Source organism: Lutjanus erythropterus, chromosome 8 (assembly GCF_056507025.1).
Source record: "Lutjanus erythropterus isolate fLutEry1 chromosome 8, fLutEry1.hap2, whole genome shotgun sequence".
NCBI classification, from domain to species: domain Eukaryota; kingdom Metazoa; phylum Chordata; class Actinopteri; order Lutjaniformes; family Lutjanidae; genus Lutjanus; species Lutjanus erythropterus.
This window is the reverse complement of record NC_139324.1, coordinates 28,776,641-28,803,848: the sequence shown is the minus strand read 5'-3', so window position 1 is coordinate 28,803,848 and position 27,208 is coordinate 28,776,641. Positions and strand designations below refer to the sequence as shown.

General features: G+C 38.5%; 1 protein-coding gene across 2 annotated transcripts in view; it reads right to left on the bottom strand.

The window, feature by feature from the left end:
• Window positions 1-493: 493 nt before the first annotated feature.
• The window catches only part of csrnp3 (cysteine-serine-rich nuclear protein 3), a 46,076-nt gene continuing 19,361 nt past the window's right edge, over window positions 494-27,208 (bottom strand). The window contains exons 1-5 of one of the 2 annotated variants that reach the window (XM_084725200.1): window positions 19,353-19,727; window positions 12,465-12,633; window positions 7,140-7,399; window positions 3,828-4,124; window positions 494-2,589 (exon numbers count right to left, since the gene is read on the bottom strand). In XM_084725200.1, the coding sequence (XP_084581326.1) occupies window positions 1,438-2,589; window positions 3,828-4,124; window positions 7,140-7,399; window positions 12,465-12,627 (1,872 nt within the window). In that variant the 5' untranslated portion in view covers window positions 12,628-12,633; window positions 19,353-19,727 and the 3' untranslated portion in view covers window positions 494-1,437. Of the gene's footprint in view, window positions 2,590-3,827; window positions 4,125-7,139; window positions 7,400-12,464; window positions 12,634-19,352; window positions 19,728-27,208 lie in introns of those variants that run through there. The other variant, XM_084725199.1, reaches the window with a different exon arrangement.

Below are 27,208 nucleotides of genomic sequence, written 5' to 3'. Positions count from 1 at the left end.
TTGTGGTCTGTATCAAAACACAAACTAACTAGCTTGCTAATGTACATCAGTCATTAGCTAGGGTTTTGCTAACATTAGCTAACTTGAGATCTGACTAAAGTGACTTTGGGCATTTTTAAAATTTGTCTTTCTTTCAACTTAAGACAACCCCAGCACACCACATATCTAGGTTTAAGTACGGAAGAGGAGAGAACTGACTGAGGTTCTGCTGGGTACCAAGCTTGTGCAGCTGTTATTGAAGCACAGAGCAAAAAGGGGCGGGACTTGGGAAGGGTCAATACTGAAGAACAAACCGTTGCTATGGATGCAGTTCTTTTCATTGACTCTGGATTAGCAATAAAATCATTTTTTAATTAATATTTTGCATAAAACTATTGATTTTTAAGTAGCCATGTAATACGCGGAATAGTGTACAGTGAGTAGGTCATTATTGCAAAATAAACCCCTTCTGTCAGGTTTATTTTGCAATAATGACCTGCTCACTGTACATTATCCATTACATGATGATAAAGATAGTGATCTGTTCATCTCATATTTTTGGAGATATGTCAAAGTGCTACTTCATTACAGTAATATCCCTGTATCGACGAAATCCTTCAAAGATAAACCTTCATTCGTAGTGACACCTGCAAGTCACGTTATTTTAAGAATGAACAGTAGAGAAAAAAAACAAATGAGGGGCCATATTATTTTTCCACCGTTCAAGTATTTATCAGTTAAAACCAACTGCATGCCACTGGACCCCCACACGTAAGTGCAAAAGGCTGTGAATTGATTTCTGACATTTTATGCTATTGATATTGTATTCCAAACATACAAATAAGAATTCAGGCTTTTTCATGCTTTTCAAAACCATAGAAAAGCATATAATAGTGACAAAAAGAAGAAGAGAAATGTACATCATGTATACAACACATTTTTTTTTTTTATATAAAACGATGGCATTTTTTCCCCCTAAATGTTACTGAGATTCCCAAAACCAGCATGCGTATTGTTATCAAAACATTTACAATATATAAGTATACACATAATTCAGAAACAATAAATAAACTGACAATAAACCTTTTTTGCACATTTGACACATACAGTAGACATAGAAAAGTTCCATCTACAGTACAATATCTGCTTAAAACTAGAACTTTACATCTGAAATTACAAGATACATTGCACAGCATGACATAACTGATGTTTTTAAGTGTTTCTGATCCATCTTGCGGTGAATTAGCAGAGAACCGTTCAGGAAAACCCCCAACGTTTCCATCGTGAACCTATGGCTTTATAGTTACAGATGAAAATGTATTACGGTGCTGTAAATTGCTTTGAAATTTAAGGTCAGATAATGCAAAAAGGCCATGATAATGTTTCCTTAAAATGCCACTTGGTCAGGCTCGAGTTAAGACATAGTAATGAAAGAACACTTCAAAAAGGCGAGGTCGACTAAATGGCTGTGACCTCGGGGCAATGGTCCGGTAAAGGGAGGTTCTTAGTGTTGTTTGCTAGTAAGGTCAGGTCAGAGTGTCCATTAACGCCGGGCTCTTGCTGTGGCGGTTCAGCTGTTATACACGAGCTGCTGTAGGAACCCTGCGTGTTATTGTTCAGGTAGTTTTGAAACTGTGTCTGGTTCTGGTTGTCCGGCGGCTCCATGAACGCCGCTTTGGACAACGCCTTCTTCTCCTGATCAGGCGCGTAGCAGGCCAACGGGGCGGCGGTGGCACCGTTGGTCAGAGCGAAATGGTGATTGGCTGTGTATTCCTCAGCCTGATTCGAGTAGTCTGTGTACTGCTCGGCAGACATGTTGTACGGTCCGTGGGTCACGCCGCCGTTGGCCGTGCCGACTGGATCTTGGAATGCTAAGGCGTCCCCGTAGGGTTTACTGGGTTGGCTGGTTTGGCCGTTAGAGACGGCGGCGGAGCTCCCCAGCTGATAGTACTCAGCTGAAGAAGAGTTCATTAAATAAGTGTTTCCGTTCATGTGGTTATCGTGTGCTACAGAGCCGTCGCTGTAACACAGCACGGAGGACAAGGGGACCACCTCAGTGTGAGACACCGACGGGGTTGCCATGTCGTCCGGAAAGTTCTCAGACTTCTCCTCATCCTCGTCGTCCTCCTCCTCCTCGTCCTCGGAGTCGCTGTTAGCTAAGCTCTGAGTGCTGGAGTCAGACAGTCCGCTGCAAACGCTGCTACTATCCTCCTCATCCTCCTCATCATCTTCATTCTCCTCTTCCTCCTCCTCCTCCTCCTCTTCCTCGTCTTCGTCGTCTTCCTCCTCGTCCTCATCGTCCAGCTGCTCCTCCATCTCGTCCGCGGCCTGCAGGTGCATGCCGGCCGTCTGCGGGACAGCGTCTGACAGAGAGTACTCCAGCCTGTGCTGCGACTGAACCAGAGGGTTCCCGCCTCCCAGGTCATTAGTGTCACCGCGGTAACCGTTGGTGGGAGACGCCTGCTGCTGCTCACGACTCTTCTCCAGCTCCAGCTTCATGATGGTGTGCAAGAAATGGGTCCGAACGCGGATGGGATTGAACTCCACTCTCCCAGTCGAGTTGCTGCAGCCCTCTTTTGTGCAGCCACATGGAAATGACATGCGGTCCACCTGAGGACAACAAACATTTATCAGAGATGGGAAGTAATGAAGTACAAATACTTCATTACCGTCCTTAAGTAGAGTTTTCAGCTATCTGTATTTTACTTGAGTATTTGCTTTTCCGACAACTTTTTACTTTTACTCCCTACATTTGAATTCAAGTATCTGAACTTTCTACTCATTGTATCTTCTAAACAGGCTTGTTGCTTTAGTTTTAATACATTTGGGGAGAATTACCAATTATTTTTATTTCTGCATCATTGCACACCACCTTTCCAACATGACGACTGATTTCAAGTGAATGAGACAAGAACACATAGGAAATACGATTACTTGACATGCAACAAGATCAAAAAATGCATAATAAGACAAAAAATGACTTGAAACAAAAAATTACATTATAAGACAAAAGAGATTCAACAAGATGAAAAGATAATGAAACACCAGTGATGAAACAAAGAGAAAAAAAATACGCAATAAGATGAAAAATTATGTAAAATACATATTAAGATGAAAGAGATATGACAAAAAAGATGTAAAATTGATGTAACAAGACAAAAAATTACATAATAAGATGAAAAAGATTTAACAAGATGAAAAAGGCAATAAAGAGAGAATAACAAAGAGAAAAAATGATATAACAAGGTGAAAAAGACTTAAGAAAATAAAACAAAAAAGACAAGACAAAAAAGATGCAACAAGATGAAAAAGCTGAAACAAAATGAAGAATTACATAAGAAGATGAAAAATGATGTAAAACACAAAACAAAAGATGTAATAAAAATGAAAAATGATGTAACATGATGAAAAACAACATAACTATTCGAAAAACACAATAAAGACTAATAAGACAAAAAATAATGTAAATTAGGTAAGACAAAAAAAGATGTGAAAAACACAAGACAAAAAAGACGTCAAATGTGTAACAAGATGAACTGGACAAAAAGACAACGAAGACATAACAAGATGGAAAACTGTGAAATATGTAACAAGATGAGAACAGATGTAACAAGACCAAAGTTGAATCAGTACTTCTACTTAAGTAAGGAATGCATCTACTTTTGCCTCCTCTGACATTTACAGTAGTGTGCCATTCATTTAAAACAGACGACCTGTGTAATGTGATAATGACATGAAGTGCTTTCCTTCTTTAATATCAGTCATTCATTCCTGCTCTGTCTCTTTAAATTTACAGTATGATTTTCTGTTTACAAGACACTGACAGATATGCACATCATGGGATTTACCTGGCACTTGATCCCTGCAATGCTGCAGGCGCAGGTCTCCGGGTCACAAAAGACTCGGCAGTCACAGCCGCAGTCCTCTCTGGACATCCGTATAGCCCGCAGTTCGTGTTTCTCTTCCACGTCAATCTTCTTCACCCCAGAGGAGCGCAGCAGCGCCCGGCGCTTTTTAGTGGTAAGAGGCTGCAGGAAGAAGTACTCGTCAACCTCTGTGTTGTCCAGATCGATGTCGTCGTCAGAGATGTCCTCCGCCGTGAGCGTGTTGGCCTCTTCAGACTCCACTGTGCCGTTCTTAGTCAGCTGAAAACAAGAATCACATCCAAGCCAATTTTTTTTTTTAAAACCAAGGGAACAAAGGCAAGGCAACGCAGTTTTATTTATAAAGCATGTTTCATACTCAGAGGTAGATTCAAGGCTCTGTACAGAGAAACAGAAACAACATGCTGCAAGTCAAAACAGTTCAAAGAAGACAATTCAAGAGATAAAGCAAGGTTTGCATCTAAGAGTAAAATCAATAAACAATAAAGCTAACAATAAAAGATTTTAAATAATAATGCAATGGTAGTAAGACCTGAGATTTTAAAGACATTTAGTTAAAAGTGCTTGAGAAAAATAAAGCTTTCAGTCTAGATTTAAAATCTGCAATGGTCGGAGCATAAGACTGACAACCAGTCCTAACGGTGTAAAATGGTTTAGAAATTCTGTTGTAAATCCAGCTCAGTGTCTATGCAGACAGTTGGCCGCAAATCTGATTTTCCTGAGGTAACTAAAGGTGTCCCTCAGGATTCCATTTAGGGACCTATTTCATTTCTACTTGTCTAAATGAAGAACATTTAAGGAGGAGCAACAGATCACTAAGTTCACGGTTCATATCATATCATGGGTTTGAGTCACAGATGCGATAAATTTTCACATCAGCAAACAAGAAAAAGCAGGTGGGATTCAGGTTAAATTGTGTCTGTAGTCATCAACATAGTAATGTAATGGTAAAGATAATAAAGAGAAAAAATAATTAATTTATCTAAAATAAATAATAGTAATAATAATAATCATGGCTACACATCACAAGTAATAGCCAATCAATCACTGTGTCACAGAGGCTGACACAGATCTTTAGCAGACAGCAGATATCACCAAAGTTACAATAAAGATCACAATCGTATGATGTGTTTGTATGAGGACAATCCTGTTCAGTGTCCCAGTTACACCACTGAAAATTCCTTTAAGTCTCTGCTGCTGCACAGAGATGCTCCACAGACCAAAACATAGTGAGCATCTGTCTTGTCTTTTCACCGCAACTCTGCAACAATTTAGTCCACCCTCAAATTAAAAAAATATATATTAATATGCTGATGACACTGTTATTTACACACATGTTCCCTCCACAGTGCAGGTGTTGCAAGAGCTTCAGACTGCATTTCAATCATTACAAATTGCTCTGCTGAGTTTAAGATTAAGTTAAGAAAATTAAGTTCATGGTCTTCTCAAAGCTCCTAATACAAGTACTACATCTTCTTTGGTAAGAAGAAAACTTGTGGAAGCTCCTTTTGTTGTCTGCAGTTGATTACAGTGACATACTGTATGCACATGGAGCCTCGGCTGTTTTACGAAGCCTTGATTCAGGGAACATGCATCTCTTTGTTTCACTGCAAATGCAAAGTCCCTCACTCACCGCTGCATTCTTCATGATTTGGTTGGTTGGACATCACTGACCACTCGCAGTCAGCAGCACTTGTATATTTTTATCTGTAAAGCGATACTGGGTAAACTTCCAGCCCACTTCTGTGCCTTTCTCTGTGTCAACTCTGGTAATTGCCAGCTACACTTCTCCAAGTGGCTGCTTTTTAATCTCCTGAATTGTGAATAAATTGTAGGTGTCGGATGGTCTTTTTAGTCTTGTCAGAAGTCCAGTGCAGTAATCAATTTTGCTGGTAATAAAAGCATCAGTTTTTCTAGATCTTGTTTTGTAATAAGGTCCCTGACTCTGGCTATGTTTTTAAGGTGATTAAATATTGCTTTTACACAGCTGTTAAAACTCAATTTGGAAAACACCAAGTTTCTTAAGCTGCTCTTTTGTTGTTAATGCCTTGACCTGCAAGTGAGCAGCAACGCTGAGCCTCTCATCTTTGCAGCTAAATAAAATTAACCCTGTGTTTTTTGTTTAATTGCAAGCTTTCTGAGACATCCAAGTTTTTTTTGGCACAATGCATTTACAAAATGACTCAATAGGACTGCAGCCATTTCATGAGGGAGCTAAGTAAATTTGCATGTCATCAGCGTAACGATGATAAGCGAGGTTGTTCTGAATGATGTGGCCAAGTGGGAGCATGTAAAGGCTTCACAGAAGTGAGCCAAGAATTGACCCCTGAGGGACGCCACAGGCCACGGCCATACATTTTGAATTATGGCTCCCAATAACGACAAAATCATCCTTGCCCTTTAAGTATGATTTGGGCGTTTTTAAAATTGTTCCATTAAAACCAACCCAGTTTTCCAGTTTATGTGAAAGTACACATCTCTAACTCAACCAGTTATTCTCATCTTATAGTCAAAAGCTCTGCATTAAACTTGTTGATACCCTGATGACAATATCAAAAATCTAAGATGATATCTAGTCTTATATCACAATATCAATATAGTACTGGTGAATTGAATTGAAACTGTATCTAGCCCTTGTTAATATTAATATTATCTACATCTGAAAACAATTAATTCTTCAAGCGAAAATGTCAAACTTTTGCTGGTTCAGATCAAGGGTGTGCATTTTGAATTATGTTTCCCAGCGGCAACAAAATAATCCCTGCCCTCCAAGTCCAGCATTTCATCTATTTTAACATTGCTCCATTAAAACCAGCCCTGTTTTCCAGCCTAACAAAAACTGTACTGAGATATTCAGCATCAAAGGCTGCACTAAAGCACCACGATCAATGCCTTACCTGAAACACTACTAAAAGGAACATCATTTAAAACCTTTCTAAGAGCCGAAGTCCAACAATAAAGTCATGTTTTAAGAATATTTCAGACCAAATTGCTCTCAAATTCTTTACGTTTGACACTGATGAAACTGTTGAAAATGCTTCTTTGTACAGAAAGATTTCTAACTTACCTCAGTCAATAAAAATTCAACCAATTACATAAGGCAGCGCTGAGAAAAGGAGGATGGCTTACACATATTTTTCACTTGTGCCCATACTCCAATTTTATCTTCCTGTACCTTGGAAATATTCCTAAAATGGTTTAAAATATAAAGTATAAAAAGAGAAAGAAAGATTTAAGCCTGCGATGTTGTTGAGATACAGATTACAAAACATTTACCTTGAGCTTGATTGAGTTGAGTTTCTCCTCCTTCAGGTGATCTCGGAGCATGTCTCTGTGGATCCTCTCCTGCTCCAGGGCAAATTCACCCAGCGAGTACTGTCTGATCCAGCTGTGCCTGTTGGACATGCCCAGCGTGCTGCCGCCCTGGCTGGGCACGCTGGTGAAGCCCTGCCGCCGGCTGAAGTAGTACACTGTCACATTCTCGAAATGGACCCTCCGCGTCCGCAGGCGCTTCTCTCTCTTCAGTATGGAGTCAGCTGCAAAGGAAAACAGGAATCATAACGTGCTTCTTTTTTTTTTTTTAACATTATCTTGGTTGTAAACTGTTTTTGACAATTCATTAATCCACTGTGGACAGATTTAAAGCTCTACATTGCATCAGTTTTACATTCTTTCATGTTGGAGCAGAACTGTTTCATGTCCACGTAAAGCCTGTTATTATAAGTGACATTTTTATGGCAAAATATGGGACACAGACTTGCACAGAGTATTGTCCACAAATGCCTGAAATATGAGGAATTCTTTCCTGCCAGCTTTACAGTGAGCCTCTACGTATCTTAGCACAGCTTTGTGGGGAAGGATTTCATCACATCCCTGTGCTTCCACTCAGCATGCGAGTCCTCGGTGTGTCTTTTTAAGGAGAGCTGTACAAGAGGGAGGGGCAGAGAGGAGGGCAACGGTGGAGCATAAATAATCCCCTGCCTGGCCCAGAGATGAAGAGTGCTGGTTCACAGACAGAAGCAGTGTTCCCAGCGTTCACCCTGTATCAGACAGACAGGACAAATAGAAACCATCTGGTTCCAACAGCTCTCCACCCCACGCAAGAGGGACAACGCATTTCATTACAGATGTAGAGCTGTCAGGCTGAGGCTACTGCGCAGAGCTTCATTACGAAATGCAAACAGCTATCATCTTGTTTTAGGTGTCAAAACAGCTAACAGATGTTAGCATCCATGTAATCAGCTTTTTTTTTCTGAGGGTGTCTATATTAAAGCTTATAAGCAAAAAAAAAAAAAAAACATCTCGCAGGTATTTTTCACAGTTTTGCAAGCTATTATCAGCAAGAGTTCCTTTAAAGACTCCCAGATTCAGACCTGACTGTTTCTCAGACACTTAAAAAAAAAACAAACACACCACAGATGTTTTTCCTCCTCTCCCAAACACAACAGCATGGAATGTAAAACCACAGAGGACTTAATTGTTTCATCTCACTGCCAAGACAGTCAATCACTGTACATTCACATGTCACCTCGCAGGAGAGGAGTCTTCGTACCGCGCGCAGCTCCCTTGTTGCTGTTAGCTACCAGCAGCTGCAGCTGACACACAGGCCAAGCTCGGCCTCCAGGGACGCAGCACCCTACTTATGTCTCGCTACGGGGAGGGAGGCCTGTCACCCATCTGCATGTCATTCACACATATTAAAAAAAAAAAATCATCAAAACAAACACTTAGGTTGGGTTGCACCGACAAAAATTAATTTTAATTTTTAAACCTGATCAAATCCTGGTTTAACGTTAAATTATGTTGCACCTAACTTCTAAAACTAGCTTAAAATGATGAAATATTAAATTCAATCCTCTCCTCAAGCCTCAGTTTAGTTTGAACCCTGATTAAATCTAAACAGATTTAATTCTATTGCACTTAAATTTTAAACTGCACTTTAAACTTTGATCCGGGATTAACTTTATACTGGCAATTTAACTTTTAAAACAGCTGCCTTTTTAACATGGATTGATTTGAAAATCAAGTTCCTTAAAAAAGGGACAGAGATGTTTTATGTTTTTATGCATCTCTCTCTTTCTTTCCCTCCTGTTGATAGTTCATCCAACAAGTTTTTTAGTTTTTTTTTTTTTTTGGTTCTTAGGAACTGGACAAACTAACCATTTAGCTAGCTGGCAAACAATGGAACATTTTGATAACTTTTTGTTGGCTAGCAAACATTGTCATGTTCTGTTAAGGAATGCAGAGCAACCGAAAGTTAACTTTTCCCTTTTTTATACTTAATAGGTCCCAGCAGCACTCTAATTTTTTTGTGTATTCATTTATTTTAAAGTGGGTGAGCGAGCATCTCCATAGCGACTTAACTCTTCAACTCTTAATAAACTGGGATTAGTTTTTAATTACATTTTACTAATTTTAAACCTAGTTTTGACTGGTTTAAAAAGCACAAAACTCTCAGTGGGAAAACAGGGTTTGAGTCCTGACCTAGCAGAATAATATTCAAGTTTTCAGTTGCAATTTACTCCCTGGATGGATGGATGGATGGATGGATGGATGGATGGATGGATGGATGGATGGATAGATAGATAGATAGATAGATAGATAGATAGATAGATAGATAGATAGATAGATAGATAGATAGATAGATAGATAGATGTTTAGGTTTATGCAACAAAACAACTTAATTACGTTTCAGTTGCAAATAGCCATACTGGCCATTTATACTTCAGGTGCAAATAGCCACATAAGTTATCCAATTTTGTGTGCATAGGACTTTTTTTCTATTTGTTGTGGTATTGAAAGAGATATTGAGTATCATTTTTAATACTAGTATTATATCAAAGTTTAAAATTCTGGTATCATGACAGCTGTAACACACTCACACACAAAGTCTGTCCAAATGTGACTCCTTCCTTTTGTTCTTTAAGAACAGCATTATTAAGATTTTTTTTGACACTGAGTGTCTGGATGCTTTCATAATCCCTCAGAAGGATTAAAAAACTACAACTGTATTATCTATTTCTCTCACATTCTGTCTCATCTCTCAGACATTAAGATTCACACGTGCACTGTGTTATTTATTAGTGATGGCTTCAGTGTTCTTTTGAACAGGCAGAGGAGACGTGTCTTTTCTGGTCGGTTTATCTTCGATTCAGACGGCATTCTTTAATACAAAGTTAGTTCAAGCTGCGGCACTGGAATCTCTCAGTAGCAGACCTCTTTTGAAGCATTTGTATATTAAAAAGCGGAACTGTTCACAGCTGTGAGAAAGGCTGGGCAACATAGTTTATATATAATATCTTGATATTTCTAGGCTATGCTAAATATACACATTTTCTCTAATTGGATCTTTGATGCATAATGACCAGTAATATGGATATAATGACTAAGTGGGTAAATGCAAATAAAAGAATAGCTGCAACATTGACTACAGGGCCTTAAAAAGTCTCAAAATGTCTTAAATTCATATTTACTAAAAGAATCAAATAGTCTGAAATATTTATTTATTGAATGCTGTAAGCATGGTCGAAACTTCACTCCAAGCAAAAAATGCCTGCACATTTAATCTTTGGTGAAATCAACAGTTGAATTTGAATGCTTCTGTTATCTTACAGTCTTTTCAGATTTTTGCTATTCGTGCTAGAAAACTTTGTCCCCTGCTGACCACCGTAGCGTCTGCCTGGATGGCATGGAGGAGCTCCCAAGTTAGCTAACCTGCAAACACTTGAGCTTCTGTGGGTTTACTTTCTGCCTAATTTTGACCCTTTTTTCTGTTGCTTCAGTTTAGCCTTTAATCTACAGGATTACCTGTTTATTTAAAATCCATGTATAAACCATAAAACAGAGAACTACAATAATAATACAGGATTCAAAAGACATTTCAGCATAGAAAGGGTGAATTAAACCTTTATACATTGTAGCCTCATTTCAGACTCTGTATCAATATATGTATTTACTCATAAGAGTATGCTTATATTTTTACAGTTGATGTTTACTTTTAATGCAAAATTGGCCTTAAACTTAATTAAACAGTTTCATATCACAATATCCACACAATATATAAATATATGTATATAGTGAAGATATATTCGAGTAACAATATCTTGCTGTGATCTTATCTTGTTAAACCAAAACTAACTTTGCAGATCTGCAGCTGTTGCACCATTTTAGTAAACTTACATGCATGTTATTATATATTTAATCTCAGCTACAGCTGAAACAATTAATTGACTGTTTTGCACATTTTGCAAATTGCAATATTCTCTTAATACTGTGAACTTGCACACTCATCTATTTAAGTAACACTCAGGCTTGTACATATGGTTTCTACTGTTTTAATATTTTTGTTTTCTTGTATGTTGTTTGCTATTTGTCTAATTATGCTGTTTTGACTGACAGTACTTGTCTTAATCTTTATTTATAGTTTTAGTTTTTATGTTTGTTGTTATGCACCAACCAGCAAGTGATTCTGATTCTGGATTAAATGAATTTGATGTTTTCAGCTTCTTTCATGTGACGATTTGTTGCTTTTTTCCGTTTTGAATTATTGTAAGCTGAATGCTTTTTTGGGTTTGGTCAAAAGAGACAAAACCAGACATTTCAAGATTAGAGCTGCAACGATTAGATAATGAATCAGTGAAAAGAAAATTAGCAAAGATGTCAAACATTTGCTGGTTACAGATTCGTAAATGTGAGGATTTGCTGCTTTTCTTTGTCTTTTATGACAGAAAATGAAGAGTATTTGGGTTTTGGACTGTTGGTTGGAAAAAGGAAACAATCTGAAAATGTCACTTTGGCCTCTGGGAAATTGTAATAAGCATTTTTTCACTTTTTTTTTGCACATTTTATACAACATTTTTCATGTTTATAGACTAATTTTCTTAATGAATCAATTAGTCGTGAAAATAATTAGCAGATTTGTTTAATAATGAAGTTGCAGCCCTATTCAAGATGCCACCTTAAGCTTAAGAAAAAAAATTCACCATTAAATAGTTTATCGACCAAACAATTACTTGAGTAATTGAGGCAATAATGAAGTCTATCAATAATCTATCAATAGATTTGTGCTGTGTGCTTGCTGGTCGTTTTGTTTATCCATAAATTAAGACATACTGCCCCCTCCTCAAAATAAAGGGTTATTTCAACCACAATATCTTAGTGCTCTTGGAGAGTTATATATTTACATGTACAGTGCCAACAGTGTTGCACACACACAGCATGAGACTGCATCAGCTCATTCATCCGGCTGGGCCTGTACACTGATGCTGCTCCTAATGAGGGAGGCTGCCTGTGCATCCTTCCCCTTTATTACAGCACGAGACTCTGAGCATCACTCAGCCTCCTCTCCTCTCCTCTGACTGTAAATTCACATTACCCTCCCTTATCAACAGACATGCAGATCTCTTCTCTTTGACCCGCATCCTGCAACTGACTGTAAGCTACAAAATCTCTGACTGTTATTCCCATCTTGATTAAAAATCCCTCTCAGTGCTTTAGCCTTGTTTTCCTTGAGATGAAATGATGGCATTAATCTTACTGCCAATAGCACGCGTTAGCCACACTGGAGCACAATGGATGAATTTAAAAGGCGCAGGCACTCACGGGTGAAAGGGCCCGAGGCGGAGGGGTTGACACTGTCACTGCTATCCCCACTCTCACTGCAGGAGACCTCATCATCAGACTCCCGCAAGGAAGAGCACGGGGAGGAGGAGGCTTCCACCTCCTCAAATTTCCTCTTCAGTATTCCACTCATGGCCCGCCGCATCTGCACCTGAAACCGACAGACAGCAAGACAGCAGAGGGGCCACACATTATTTAATATCCAGTTTAGGGCCTTCATAATCCTCAGTACACTCAATTAGCAATGAGACCCAGACCCCCCCCCCCCCCCCTCTCCTCCTTCTGCCTGCACACACACACACACACACACACACACACACACACACACACACACACACACACACACACACACACATACAATCTCTCCTGCCGCTATCCCAGCTCGCAGGCGTTCCCCCGGCGATTGATCACCTTGGCACAAAGGAGCTGAGATGGAAGGAGAAAGCTGCTAATTACACACTACGTCTGCTGTACAGGAAGTTCATTCCACTGTCTTTGATTGAGAGGCTGCAGGAAAACGAGACTGGAGCACCTTGTCTTGCCCTGTTACTGGTCAGGGAGGAAATTATCTAAAATATATACTGAATATATATATTGGTTGTTCTATAGAAACATCCATTGTTCTGTTCCTATTGTCTTTACAGCAATATTACACTTGAAAACTATTTTTAAATTAAAGAGTATGTTATATGTGCTCAATTATACCTTTTTGAGTTGGAAATATTTGATTTTTAATAAATGACTTAGAATTCCAAACACCACAGAAGTGGTCATCATGTAAAGGTAAGATTCCTTTACATGAAGGAAGTCCCACAACAGAAACATTTGCAGGGTTACAGCAAATAGAAAGAGGAATAATAAATAAAAAAGGAATATAAACAAGAGGAAACAGACAAGAATATTGCATGCAATAAAATGTAAAGAGCAGACAGACTCAACAGTTGAGTGAACATCATTGCACAAAGGAAGAAGGTATTGCACAACTGCACAATCAAAATGATAACAAATATGAGTTAAGTATTGGTATTGCACAGTTGAATGAAATTTCACCAGAGTGAAATGTTGATATTGCACATTATTGAGTGCAACTCACAGTAAAGAGGCTAAATTCTGTATTATCAGGTCAAAAACGTGTTTTTCTACTATTTAAAATGCAATAATGTATACATAACTAACATATGTGATGTAGATGACATAAAAAATAGTAAATAAATATTATAAAATATATCACTAAAGCTGTGGTTCCCTGCAGTCGCGTCACTGGTGTTACCGTGTAAATAAAGGCTGCTTCTGAAATTCCACAGTAACACGGTATTTAATTTGCTAAAAGTATGTGAGATTTTTTAGTACGTCTGAAATCTTAGTATGAAATCAATACAATCCAAAGTACATACTATTTCTGGGTAAATATTACAGTATGCAAACACTGGGCACAACATAATACAATAAATATCCCACAATGCAATGCAGCAGTGACAACAACAACATCTTTATATGTTTGATAGGATATGTAAAGCCATTAGATAATATGCAATATTCTGTTATGGATATAAGCTTGACTGATGGGGGATTTGGTTTCGTTTGAACTGATTGTTACCACTGATTGATTAAAGCACCTTGAATTGCCTTGTGTATGAATGATGCTATATAAATATAATTGCCTTGCCTAAGGAAAGTGCTTACAGTTTGCAACTCTACTCAAGTGTAAGGATTTATAGGGTTGCCTCAGTACTATATTTATAACTTGTTCAAATATTTTCAGTGTTTCAGTGAAGATACTGTATATTGGAACAAACACCATTTTATCACACTTTTAACAAACTTTATCGTTATTCATCTGTGACTCTGACTGCATGTGGCGCTCTGACCAGCCGCAGGCTCTTACGCAGGTAGACATTTGTATATAAGGTTTGGTTTGCTCCCTTACTGACTGAGTTATTATCACGCAGGAAAATTCCCGGACTGAACCAAATGCCCGGACGGAAATTGTAAAAGGACTTCAGGGTATTCTGCATCCTCGGCATGGAATTTCTCGCAGAATGACTTCAAACTGAAGAAACTAGTCTTATTAAACGCTTGTAAATCCAAAATGAAAGACTTAGAGGCAGATTCCATTGGAAGCTGTTGCACAACTGACCCCTACAAACTTCTCATTTAATTCAAATTTCAGTGCTTGTGAATTGTATTTTATCTCTCTTTGCGTCTTTGTCAATAACTTTGTGTTTTTGCTGCTGACTGCCTTGGCCAGGTCTCCCTTGAAAAAGAGATTCTTAATTGCAGTGGCACTGGATAAATAAAACTAAATTAATAATAACAATAAGTTACACACTGATGTGGCATAACTTTAAATCTAAAAAATAGGTGACATTTTTGTACAGTGGCCCATATGTATCCAGTATTATATGATTGCATTTCAATTCTGCTAAAAATCATTTACTGGATTAAACTTTATTGGCCTGCAACTTAAAAAAACATCTACATGCAGTTTTTTCTAATAAACAAAACAATTCAGACATACATAAGTGGTATTGTTTGATGTTTTTGTAGGAACATGTGCACATGCTGGTGTGCATTTCCGTGCAGGTACTGCACGTAGGTACCACAGGACATGACTTATACGTACATCACACATCACACGGCACTAGAGGAGGAATAGGCGAAGGTGTTTTTGACAGCTAATGAGTGACATCCTGCACGTCTGTAATGAGCTGCTGTTGGTCCAGAGGCTTCCTACAGGGAAAAAAGGAAAAGCCTCAGCGGTTGAATGCAGCTATGCCAAAAAAAAATCCATACCGTGACGGGCTATAATGTACCTTATAATCTGTTACAAAGGCAAGGTCAATAATAATAATGAATCATAAAACACTGTAAAAACCAATAGATCACATGGCTGCTGCAGACCGCTCGGTGATAACTGTGCAGGTGCAGCTAAACGTTTCATACGCAGGCTGTTGTAACAGAAGTGTTACAGACCACTTCAATGTCAGTCGAGAGGGGTCATTAACTCCCTCTGACTGATGATGCAATTAGACAAATAAACAAGAGCAAGCTCATCAGTCAGCTACACTAAAACTAATCAGCACTACACTGGAGATGCTCTAATAACCGCTGCATTGTGACTGTCAAACAATATATTATTTTGATTATAGCTCTGAATAATATCCTGCCTTTATTCTGCAAAGTGTAATGGATTGTTATATTGCAGGACTTATTTAATCTTAATCACTATTCATAATATCAGACACTGTTGAGTCCATTAATGTATTGAGCCAAAGAGCCGTGTGTTCCTTGTTTTAACAGCAGCAGCAGGAACGTCATGTCACATTTCAAAATAAACCCGACAACACAACAGAGCCGCTGTAGCACAGCGAGGCTCGCTATGACTGGCAGCTTTTCCCTCACTGCTTTCTTTCTTGGAAACTGGAATCGGTAAAGACAGCATGCATCTTCACCCAGTCCCGCTCTGTCTATCTGCCAGAGCAGCTTGTGGGGGAGTTCCATTCACAGACAGCCACAGTGTTTCATCTGGGCTCCGCTATCGAGTCATTACAGATGCAAATGCTGCCTGAGAGACACGCCGCCTGCCTGAGAGAAAAGAGGTGCAGCCCAGAAAGGCCCGGCGCTGCCAGCAAGAGGGTCATTGTTCCCAGGAGGCTGTGCTTGTTCAGTGCGGTGACATGGCACCACCAGCATTTGGAGAAGCTCCAGAGTCAACAACTCTACCTACAACTGAGGAATGTGAGGCATCCTCCATCTGGGAGAGGGAGTGGAGGAGAGGCGAGTCTGTCAGGAGAGCCTCACTGAAAAGATTTATTTTCACAAAGAATTGATATTAATTTGGAAGAGAAATCTCTGTCCTGAGAACGAGTTATTTCAGACTGTGTAGAGCTTGGGTTTTCAACACAGGGCTTGGGACCCCAAGGAGGTCTGCAGACTTTAGACTTACTGCAGGGGGTCCACCAAAAATATAAATATTATTCAACTACTTCTTAAAATACACATCAACATGAATCCAACATATAATTAATAAAGATAAATCAGCCTGTTCCAGTGGTCAGCAGCTTTTACTATCAAAAGAGACATTTTCGGCCAAAGAAGAAAATCTCTCCAGAGCCGCACCTATTAAATTCTCTGTTTTCCTCTGAGACTTTTCTTTTTTTGGATTTGGCATCCATAGCTTGCGTAGGGAGACTTGAGCAACTGGCAAAATTCAGAGGAAAGAGTGGAGAGTCAAAGATGCAGGCTATGATGCACATTTTAGATGACAAAATAATAAAACATTATTTAAAAATTGATGCATAGACTACACATTTTTACCATTGGAGAATGTAAGAATCAGTTTCGGCCTACGACAATGATAAAAGAAAAGTAAAACATTAAGAAAAGAACCATTATTTATTTACATTTCCATTGTCAAAGCCACAGGGAGCCACTGGAGAGGAGCAAAAGAGCTGCAAGTGGCTCCGGAGCCACAATTACAGACCCCTGATCTATACATAAAAAAAAAAAAGCATTTCATTTACACAACCCAGACAAAAGCTGACCTGCTAAAAAATCACTGTGAGGCACCTGTCCATAATGGCAGTGGAGTTAGCTATGTATTATCGACCCTTCCTAAGTCCCGCTCCTTTCTTGTTTCCTGTACTTAGATATGCTTCATGCTAAGCTAATCTGTACTGAAAAGAAAGTTAGCTAACATACTAGCTAACCTACATCCATCACTAACTAGTTAAATGGTGTTTTTCTCTGTAGCAAAATGCTACTTAACTAGCTACCTAATCTACATTGATCATTAGCTAGCTGGTTAAATCTGATAGCTGTTAGAAATATGTTAGCTAACTAGCTAGCTAATCTATACTGATCATTTGTTAGCTAGTTAGATATCTTTTTTGCTAACATTAGCTAACTTAAAATACACGCTCTTTCAACATATATGACCCTGGCACTTATGGTGCGTTCAGATGGGGTCGTGTTTACCGTAATTATGAGATTGAACAATATTAGAGGAAACAGGAAAGGAGATAGTAGACCAAGGTCCTGGGTACAAAGCTAGCTCAACTGTTATTGCATCACAGAACAAAAAATGGCAGAACTTAGCAAGGATCAATTTAAACATGTCCGACAACAGTGACTGCCCTCTTTTTCAGCAGCTCCAGTTATGGAAGTGAATTTCCCGTTCGTTCGCTTCACTGATGTTTCAGCAAAATCCTATAAACTATATTGCCTGCAGTATAATGACACTGTTAGTATGACTCATGTTAGTTATCTAACTAGCCAGCGTGAATTTAAATTAATTGTCAACTATTATGATTATGAATTGATTTCCACTTCTTGACAGTAAACTGAATATCTTCAGATTGTGGACAAATAAAGACATTTGAGGACGTCATATTGGGCTTTGGGAAACACTGATATTTTCCACATTTTTTTAAAACATTTTTTAGACCATACAACTAATCAATTAATTGAGAAAATAATTTACAACAAATTAATCAACAATGACAATAATCATTAGTTGCAGCCCTACTTATGACTAACCACATTAAAAAATTAAAAAATATAACCATTTATTTATTTCCATATATTAGTTTGTCCTGGGGAGGCATTGGAGAGGGGCAAAAGAGCCACATGCAGCTCAAGAGCCTCCAGAGCCAGAGTTTGCAGACCCCTGAGCTAAGGGGTCCTTGACCTGGAAAACACCGAAGACCCCTTATATAAAGCCAATAACTGAGCAGGATGACAACAAACCATCAATCTACTTTCTCTTCTGAATGATTATGACAAAACATAATGATACTAACTAATGAACTAATCCTGAAATATATGAAATTAGACCTGTGAGATTTAAAATTATGATCAAGAGAAGCTGCAAATTTCACATCGAAAACGGCAAAGAAACACATTTATTTCATTTAATACGCTGGCAAACAGGAGCGAAAATTTCCACCAGAAATGACCTGTGCAATTTTAGTCCATTTCCTAGCGAAGGTCCTAATTAGATACCATTGTTGGAAACCCATTTGTATGCTTAGCCCTCAGCTGATGCTGCACTACGCTTTGATGCCAAAAATGGTTTCCATGGAGATTCTAATGTACTCTCTCAACTAGTGCTTTCTCATATAACAGTGTCTCCAGTGTTACATACTGTATATACGTGTTTCTTCATGTTAAAGCACAAATGTAAGGATGTATGACGGATGTTTATACATTAATCCCAGTTCCTGTCTTAAAAGATGCGTTTACTGGTTCATTTGCATGTTGTTATGACAGCATGAAAAGTTAAAATCTTAACACTGGGTGGGCATGACATCATGAGCCACAGAGCTGTGGGTAATCTAGGGTGAACCTCTTTCATCGTGGCTAAATAAAAACCAGAGATTGTTGCTGCTCCTTTCCAACAGCTCTTTCTTTGTCTTCACTGTTGCCTTACCACTAATCATGGCTGGCCAGCAGACACCATGGTACAAGGGAGAAAATCCCAGAGAAAATAATGCAGCAAAAAGCCAGCTTGGAAAGCCCCTCCCTGTGTTTGCCTCTCTGTGCACACACATCAACTGTGGAAACCAACTCTTGTCCTTAATCAACAGCGCTCACGGCACTGTAGCACACTTGCATCCTGCATACAATTATTATTTTTTTTCCTCCCTCATTCACAAGGTTCCCACAATCACAATGAATCGATGTGACAACAGGAGGCTCGAAACACTCATCCCAAGTGATGCCAACAAGCCTATGGCATCTGGAGCAAGTCATGACACATCAGTCCTACAATGACCAGACTGCACTTCTCTGTGTGTGTGTGTGTGTGTGTGTGTGTGTGCGTGTGTGCGTGTGTGTGTGTGTGTACCGGCCCTCACAGGAACAACTGACCTGTATCCACTGGCAAGACTGTGACTCCTTTCACCTCTTCTCACAGCAGCACGGCCGCACTATCATAAATGTGGCTATTCAAAAAAGAAGGTGAAACATGATGAATGAAGAGGTTCCCATTTTGTTTCAGTCCACTGACTCGCAGCGACCCCTGCGCTCCACGGGCATGAGAAAAAAAAAGGGTGCAGGAGTATGAGAGAGACTTGTAATTTTCCAGCTCTGACTGCACTGTCGGTACCATATGCTTTATTGTTCTTTCTCACTTTAACTCCCTGTCTGTCACTGTGTTCCTCTTTCTTTCTCCTTCTCTTTCTCTGCCTCTCTTTGGCCACACAAAGGCTCATTAGCTGCAGCCGGCTGAAAGGCAGGAGCCTGACTGGAGCAGAGTGGAGCCGAGCAGAGGCAGCCTGTGAGATCACATGGGTGGGATGTCTGAGAGAGAGCGAGAGAGAGAGAGTCAGGCGTGCCTCTGCTCCTGCTGTCTGCAGATATTTTTACCAACATGAGCTGGGGAAGGGGAGGGGGGGGGGGGGGGGGGGGTGAGCGGAGGGAGGAGGAGGAGGAGGAGGAGGAGGAGGAGGAGGCAGAGGTATGGGGGGGTCAGAAAGAGGGAGAAAGACAGAATGTTGGAGAAATGGATAAGTAGGGAGGTGGAGGGGGGTATAACAGAGATGCAGAGAGGAGGGGATTCAGAGGGGAATAGTAAAGGGGAGGGGGAGAATGAGGAAGAGGTGGAGTGAGAAAGAGGCAGAGGGGCAAAGAAAAGGAAAAAGGGGAAACATCTGATGCCAAGAACAACATAACAGGACCATCAAGAGAGCGCTACAAAAAAAAAAAAGCTCCATACTGGCTGCAACAAAAATTAATTTTATTTAAGATTAGTCCTAATCAGAGTTTAGCAAAACAAGGTTTAAAATGAGTAAATACAGTAATTTAAGCGGAGCACTGTTGCACGATTAAAAAAACTAATCTCTGCTTAGTAAATCCAAGTTTATTGCTATTAACTGATATGACTGGAGATGCTTCTTACCCTAATAAAATAATTAAATAAATAAATACCCTAATAATTAGAAGAGTACCACTCTATTCTGTCTTCCTTAACAAAATGTCGCATTGTTTGCTAGCTAGCTAAGAAGGTAAGAATACATTGTTTCCTAGCTAGCTGCAAAGTTAACAAAATGTCACACCATTTGCTGGCTAGCTAAGAAGGTAACAGTACATTGTTTGCTAGCTAGCTAAAAAGTTATCAAAATGTTATATTGCTTGCCAGCTAGCTAAAAAGTTGACAAAACAATCCATAGTTTGTTAGCTAACTAAAAAGTTACCAAAAGTTAGCATTATGTTGATTGTGAGCTATTGCAAACAAGCGGTAAAAAACTTAATAAATTAATGGAGAAATTTATCTGAATAGCAGAAGATTAACAAACAGGCCCCGCAGCAACTGTTAGACTGAAGAGATGCCTCATAAAACTAAATTGGGTCGTGTTAACTTTCTTTGAGGAACATGATTATTTTGATCAATCCATCTCAAAAAGGCAGCCATTTTAAAAGTTAAACCTCCTCAGGTGTAAATTTAAAGTTAATACTGGATCACATTCTTTAGAGGTTAAGGCTTTGGTGCAAGAGAATTACATTTAATCTAGGTTTAAAGTAAAAACTAAACTCAGGTTTAAAGAGGTTTAGATCGAATCCGTGGAATCCTTGTTGATGCAACCAGATTACATTATATATTGTTTCTATAAAAATGTTAAACTGGTAATCATCCAGCTGCAAAGTAAGAGTCAAATTCCTGGAGGAGGATGACAAGAAAATATCAACATATCCACATGAAATAAGAGTTCTCAGCAGTGATGTGATCCTAACACTTCCTCCGCCAGGAAGTTCTGCAGAAGAGTTAGAGGGGCCTCAGCTTGTGCAGTCAGAGAGCCATTATATCATTCTTGCACTGAATTGGACCATATGTCAACATCAAAGGTCCTGCACTTCCTCGTACAGGACAGCTTTAAGCCTGGAGGCTTTTTTACAGCCACTGCAGTGTGACAGCCTTTACAAACAAATAACAATAATAATAATAATTTTCAGCACAAACACGGCATAGAGCACAGTGGGTAAGAATAGTATAGTTAGCAGCACTGCTACTCAGCATTCACACAAATCCTAACATTTTATTTTTCATGGCTCTTAAAGGGACAAAACCACTATTATATGAGTCAAATATCACTCTCTCTGCCTCGATCGGTTCATTTGTTTGTGTTGCTTTGTGACTTTGAAGAATCCAAACTAACATTTTAAAACACTTAAGAGACACAGTAACACAAATAAACAGACTGATGGAGGCAGTTGTGGACCAGAAACTGTTGTGTGAGATGAAATAAGTTTTTGCTGAAGGAGTCTGGTTGCTGCAGAGCAGAGGTTTCCTGCTCAGTCAGACACTGTGGCCCCCGCCCTTATTTTACAAGCTCAGTTACACTCGATTTTTGGGGTGTCTATGGTATCATGATTACATTATTTGATCTCACATACATTCAAAAACCAACCCAAAATAGTCAAATATTGTTGTCTGACATATCTGCAGACTGTCCAGTTTGTGGCTCCAGGAAAAACAGTAAAATTCTCCCAATACTGTATCTCTGAACTATTTCTTCAACAAATCACACACATTTAGGCAACTCTGTGTGATCCTCTTTTTGATAACTAATGTAATAAGTAATGTAATATTTTTTCTCTTCCATTCTGTGATCCTCTCCTGAAAAGGTTTGACGGCCCCCTGGGGAGGCCCGTCTCCCACTTTGAAAACCTCTGCTTTAGAGACAGCGATATTTGGCTTATATGTAACAGCAGATTCCCACCTTTAAAGAGAAGTCTCATGGCAAAGTGCAGCAGTGAAAATATTCTAAATGTAGCATACACGTAAAGTTATACTGATACTGATATTGATTCTAATAAAGTGGGCTTTTGTAAGTGACTAAAATATGTTTTACTGATGACCCTTACAGTTGTCACAATACTGGAATTTCTAATTTCCATAAATTACCTTGAAAAATAGAAATCTTCAATACAATTTTCAATACTGGGGGACACAGAATTAATCACATAAAATAAGATGTTTTTATAAAAAAAAACAGCAAAAGCTGCAACTAGCAATTATTTTCATTACTGATTAATTAGTTGATTGTTTTCTTAATTAATCAATTAATAGTTATTTGCCTATAGAATCTCAGAAAATGGTGAAAAATGTGGATCAATGTATCCCAAAGTCCACAACCCAAAGATATTCAGTTTACTGTCAGAGAGGAGTAAAGAAACCACAAAATAATAAATTTAAGACGCTGTAATCAGAGAATTTTGACTTTTCTTTCTTAAAAATATACTCAAACCAGCGCTTTCTGCAATTTTCAAATCGCAGGAGGTGCAATATTTGCTAAAGGCAAAATGTGTGTCAAACAATTAATGACTGTAATGTGGCATTTGGTACAGATTCCTGAAAAAAAAATCACACCATAGTCATTTAAACATGTTTTTCAATCAAAATAAGAATAATGATGTAAAAATTATCATTACCTCCATTACCTAATATCGCACAATTGCAATATCAGTCAAAATAATCGCAACTGGATACATTTTCAAAAATGAGAAACCTAGCTTTTTTTCTCATTAGGTCAGACATTTAAAAATAACTAAATTATCTAATTAACTAATCTGAGAAATTAAGTAAAGTTAATAGTGTCAACTGTCTTAGAGAAAACACAGCTCGTACCAGGATGTTGATAGAGCAGAAAATGAGTATTGAAATTATTTAAAATATTCAGGATCGGTATCGATAAAGTAATATCTTTGACAACACTCCTCTCTGCGGCTCTGGAGGCATCTCCTTCATACAACCCCGCTTCAAATAACTGCCGCTTTACATGGACATGATTTAAACCCGCTATGGATGAGCTAACAGCTGGTAAAGTCAACATTTATTGACACGTGTTGTTTCGCTGTTGCGACTCAAAGCCAACGGTGTGTCATTCAACCCTGCAATGTTCTGCATCCTCACAGTGTCCTCGCTGAACCTCGCCTTGACAGCACTGCACTCCTCCTCCATCCCTGCATGTTGTCGTAACACCGCAAATACTGTCCCTCTCCTGTGTACTATTACAACAACACCCAGCCACATCTAAGACACGTTAGCAAGCAGCGATAAGTTCGTTTGTTCTGCACGGATCATCACAGATCTGAATCACAGCTTCAGCAGCAGTAAGAGGTTACCCTGTACTGTAAATTTAATAAGAGCAGTAGTAGTGGTAGTAGAGGGGATAGTATATTATTTAAGGGTTTATATCCCTTCTAATAGTGACTTTGGCCTCTAAAATGGTTCCTTTATAATATGCAGTTTGCACTCAGGAAGCTGGTGGAAGTGTACTGACTGTCCTCTGACAGACTCTGCTGAACGCTCACAGATTATAGTTGGCTCTTATGGCTGAATCAGAGGAACCAGAGAACAAGCAGGAATACTAACACTACTGCAGCAGCAACGAGATACACGGACTGTATGAACAGGCAGCGGACACAATGACAAAAACACCTGTTCAGTCTAATACATCCCAGTCAGTTAAGAAGAAAAGTGCAGTAATTTATTCTGTCCACCTCTCTGACACGATGCATACACAGTGTGAGGTGCTGTGTTACTGATCCGGTCTGGATTACTACAGTACATCATTGTCCTTGTTATTGTGTCCACCTACTCTGATCTAACTGACTAAGGAGAAGGCTGATGTCATATAGAAGCACATTTCTCCACTGAAAAAAAAAAATATCTCCATGGTAAGTCATAACAATTAAATAAAAAGGTCATACGTGGGAGATAAAACGTCAAAATTATGAGCTACAATGTCATAATTCTGACTTTTTTATCTTACAATTTTAACTTACCATGGGGATGTTTTTTGTTTCAGTGGCGGACATGAGCTTCCATAGACGTCCTCATCATCATACTTTTAATCTATTAACGAGACATCTGTTTGTTCTTGTCACAGTTGATATGATCTGTGTGCGTACATTCCTAAAAGACCCTGCAATAAAAATTACTGCCAGTGATGTATTCATACAAACAGACCTGTTGTAGGGCTGGGGAGTACTATCGTTACACGAGTCAGTAATATCGTCTAGGGCTGCATGATTTGATATAAAAGTCATATGGACTGAAATTGCGATTGCGATATCCAGTACAGATAATGGAAATTATCATTTTCCTGCAATACAATTTTAATGTTCGCTAAAAAAAACTGGAATAATGTGATATTTATTGAGGTCTGCACCAAACAAACAAGCTTTCTTTCATCGGTAGATCAAGATCTTTAGGTCAGGTCATCTCTGTAGCACTACAGTTCGTCATTATAAAGCTGTTTTCTCAAACATTTTTCCTTCTTCAAAAAATTGCGATTTGGTTCTGGTTCTAGCTCTGCAATCTGGATCTTGCACGTGGCCATATTGTGATTTTATTGCGATTAATTGTGCATCTAAGATTCTCATCAATTAAAGATGATCAACCTAAGATTATCATCATAGATTTTGGATCTTATTATATTGTTCATTCTTTATTTGGATCTCCATTAGCTTCCGCAAAGTGCTCACTAGTCCTGGGTGTCGCACAAAAACAACAACAAAAAGACGCAGCACCAGTGACACAATAAAATTCAATATCAGCCCAAAATTATGACAAGAACATCATCATCTATTTTAGTTTTAGTGACTTTTTGAAGGAATATCTGTTTTCGATCTGTCTAATGTTGGTGGGGAGCAGACTCTTAACTGAAGAACATCAGTTCTCATCCTACAGTTTGTTGGTGGAGTTGAGGCGACCAGAAGAACAGTCACATAACAATGACAAAACCCACTGTATACTTCTCCATCACTAAAGAACTGAGGTGTTTCCTCCAAGATGACTGTACGCATGAATAACAAAAACACCAGATTTAAGTTTCGCCTCCACAGTCAGCCAAGATAGTCGACTCTGCACCTCACACACACAAACTGGCACAGAAAGAACAATGAAGAACTAATCTGGCTGCTTTGTTTTGTGCAAAAATATATATAATCTCATGATATGGCACAAGTGTTGCCTTTTCCTGGTTTTTAAAGTGGCATCGCATTGAAGTGATATAATTTTCTGAAGTTAACAGACTGTTCTAGCTGTTCTATTATTTGTACTCATTCATTATATCGACATTACTGATGATTATTTCTCAAAAATCTCAGTGCGATAATTCTGTGGAGCACCATCAGTCATCCCCACAATACTGTCGCAATATCGATAAATATCCATATCGAGGTATTTGGTCAAAAATACTGTGATATTTGATTTTGTCCATCTCCCAGCCCTACTGAATATCTATGGTGTAGTTTAAATCAGTGGTTCTAAAATAAGGGTCCCCTGGGGTACATGGCCAGAATTCAGATTCATTCATTTAAATTGTCATATTTCAAAAATATAAATGTATTTATTTCCTTACAGAAGGCTTCACAGTTCCATGAATAATATTTCAATTTTCTAAAATAGTTTGAATAGACAGATAACAATCTATAGCTATATAATAGCTCTAAAGCTTTCCTTATGTATTTCATATACATGTGTATATATAATGTTATATATTGCATATTAATTAAAATTGTTGTATTAGTTAAAATAATCAGAATCTGCATTTCTTTTTATGTATGCACTAATAATCAAACACACTCTTGATGTGTTTGTATTCTGTGTACACACTGTGAACATATTTTTAATATGTCACTAATATCTTTATAGTACATTTCTCCAGTGTTATTCTTTCATATAACTAAGTAGAAGTCGATTAAGGGGACTTGCTTCCTCACTCTCTGACACATCCAGTATATCTCGTAAGTTATAGCAACCAGCAACTAGCTAGCAATGACAAACAGGAAACGCACAGCTACCTTAAATAAACTATGGATTTGTTTTGGTTAAAATATTGCTGGAATCATTTGGATAATGAAATTACACAAATCATCAGAATATAGAACACATCTCATGTTTTAGCCATTTTAATGCAGAAATGTTGTCACACATTATAGCTTTAAAATAGAAGCAAAAACAACCTGACCAAACTCTGTCCTGCTGCCCCTTTCTCTTCAAATGTCAAAATTGTGATGCGTGTTTCTAATAAAAATGACTTTGATCATTAAAATTAAATTAAAGGTTAAGATCCCACTGAAAACATAAGGAGAGTGCACTGTGACAATAAATACACAATATATTTATTTATTCAACCTGGTTGTTCTTCTGATCCCTTCTTCCACAACCTTTTGATGAAATGTGTTATTAGATGACCTCATCTGCATTCCTGTAATGATTCATCCATGAGCATCACACATACATGCTGCCCTATTACATAAAAATGCAAAACATAAGCTGGAGAAATGGCATTTGTTACACCATTGCACCGATGACGGTGACCTATATTTGGTCTGACTTTCAAGAGGCTTTCCATTTCAAGTGGAGGCAACTGAAGACAGCTGGCAAAAATAAACAAAGACAAGATTTAGAATTAATCATTTGTGTACCCGTACTGTAATTGAGGTCATATGCAAAAGACCTGCCCAGCTCCCACTGTAACAGATGAAAGGTAACTCCTGAAATATGTTTTTAATGACTCCAAACAGAGTCACACTGTTAAAAACAAATAAGCAAACAGAGGAGCGCTTGTTAGTTCTCACAGCAAATACTGTACAACATGTCTGAAAAGAATACAAAAATGTAGGTTGATCTACCATGTTTGTTTGTTTTCTGTTTTATGAAGCATGACCAGAGTGGAGGCAGAGGAAGAATCATTTACCAGCTCTCGCCTTTTGTC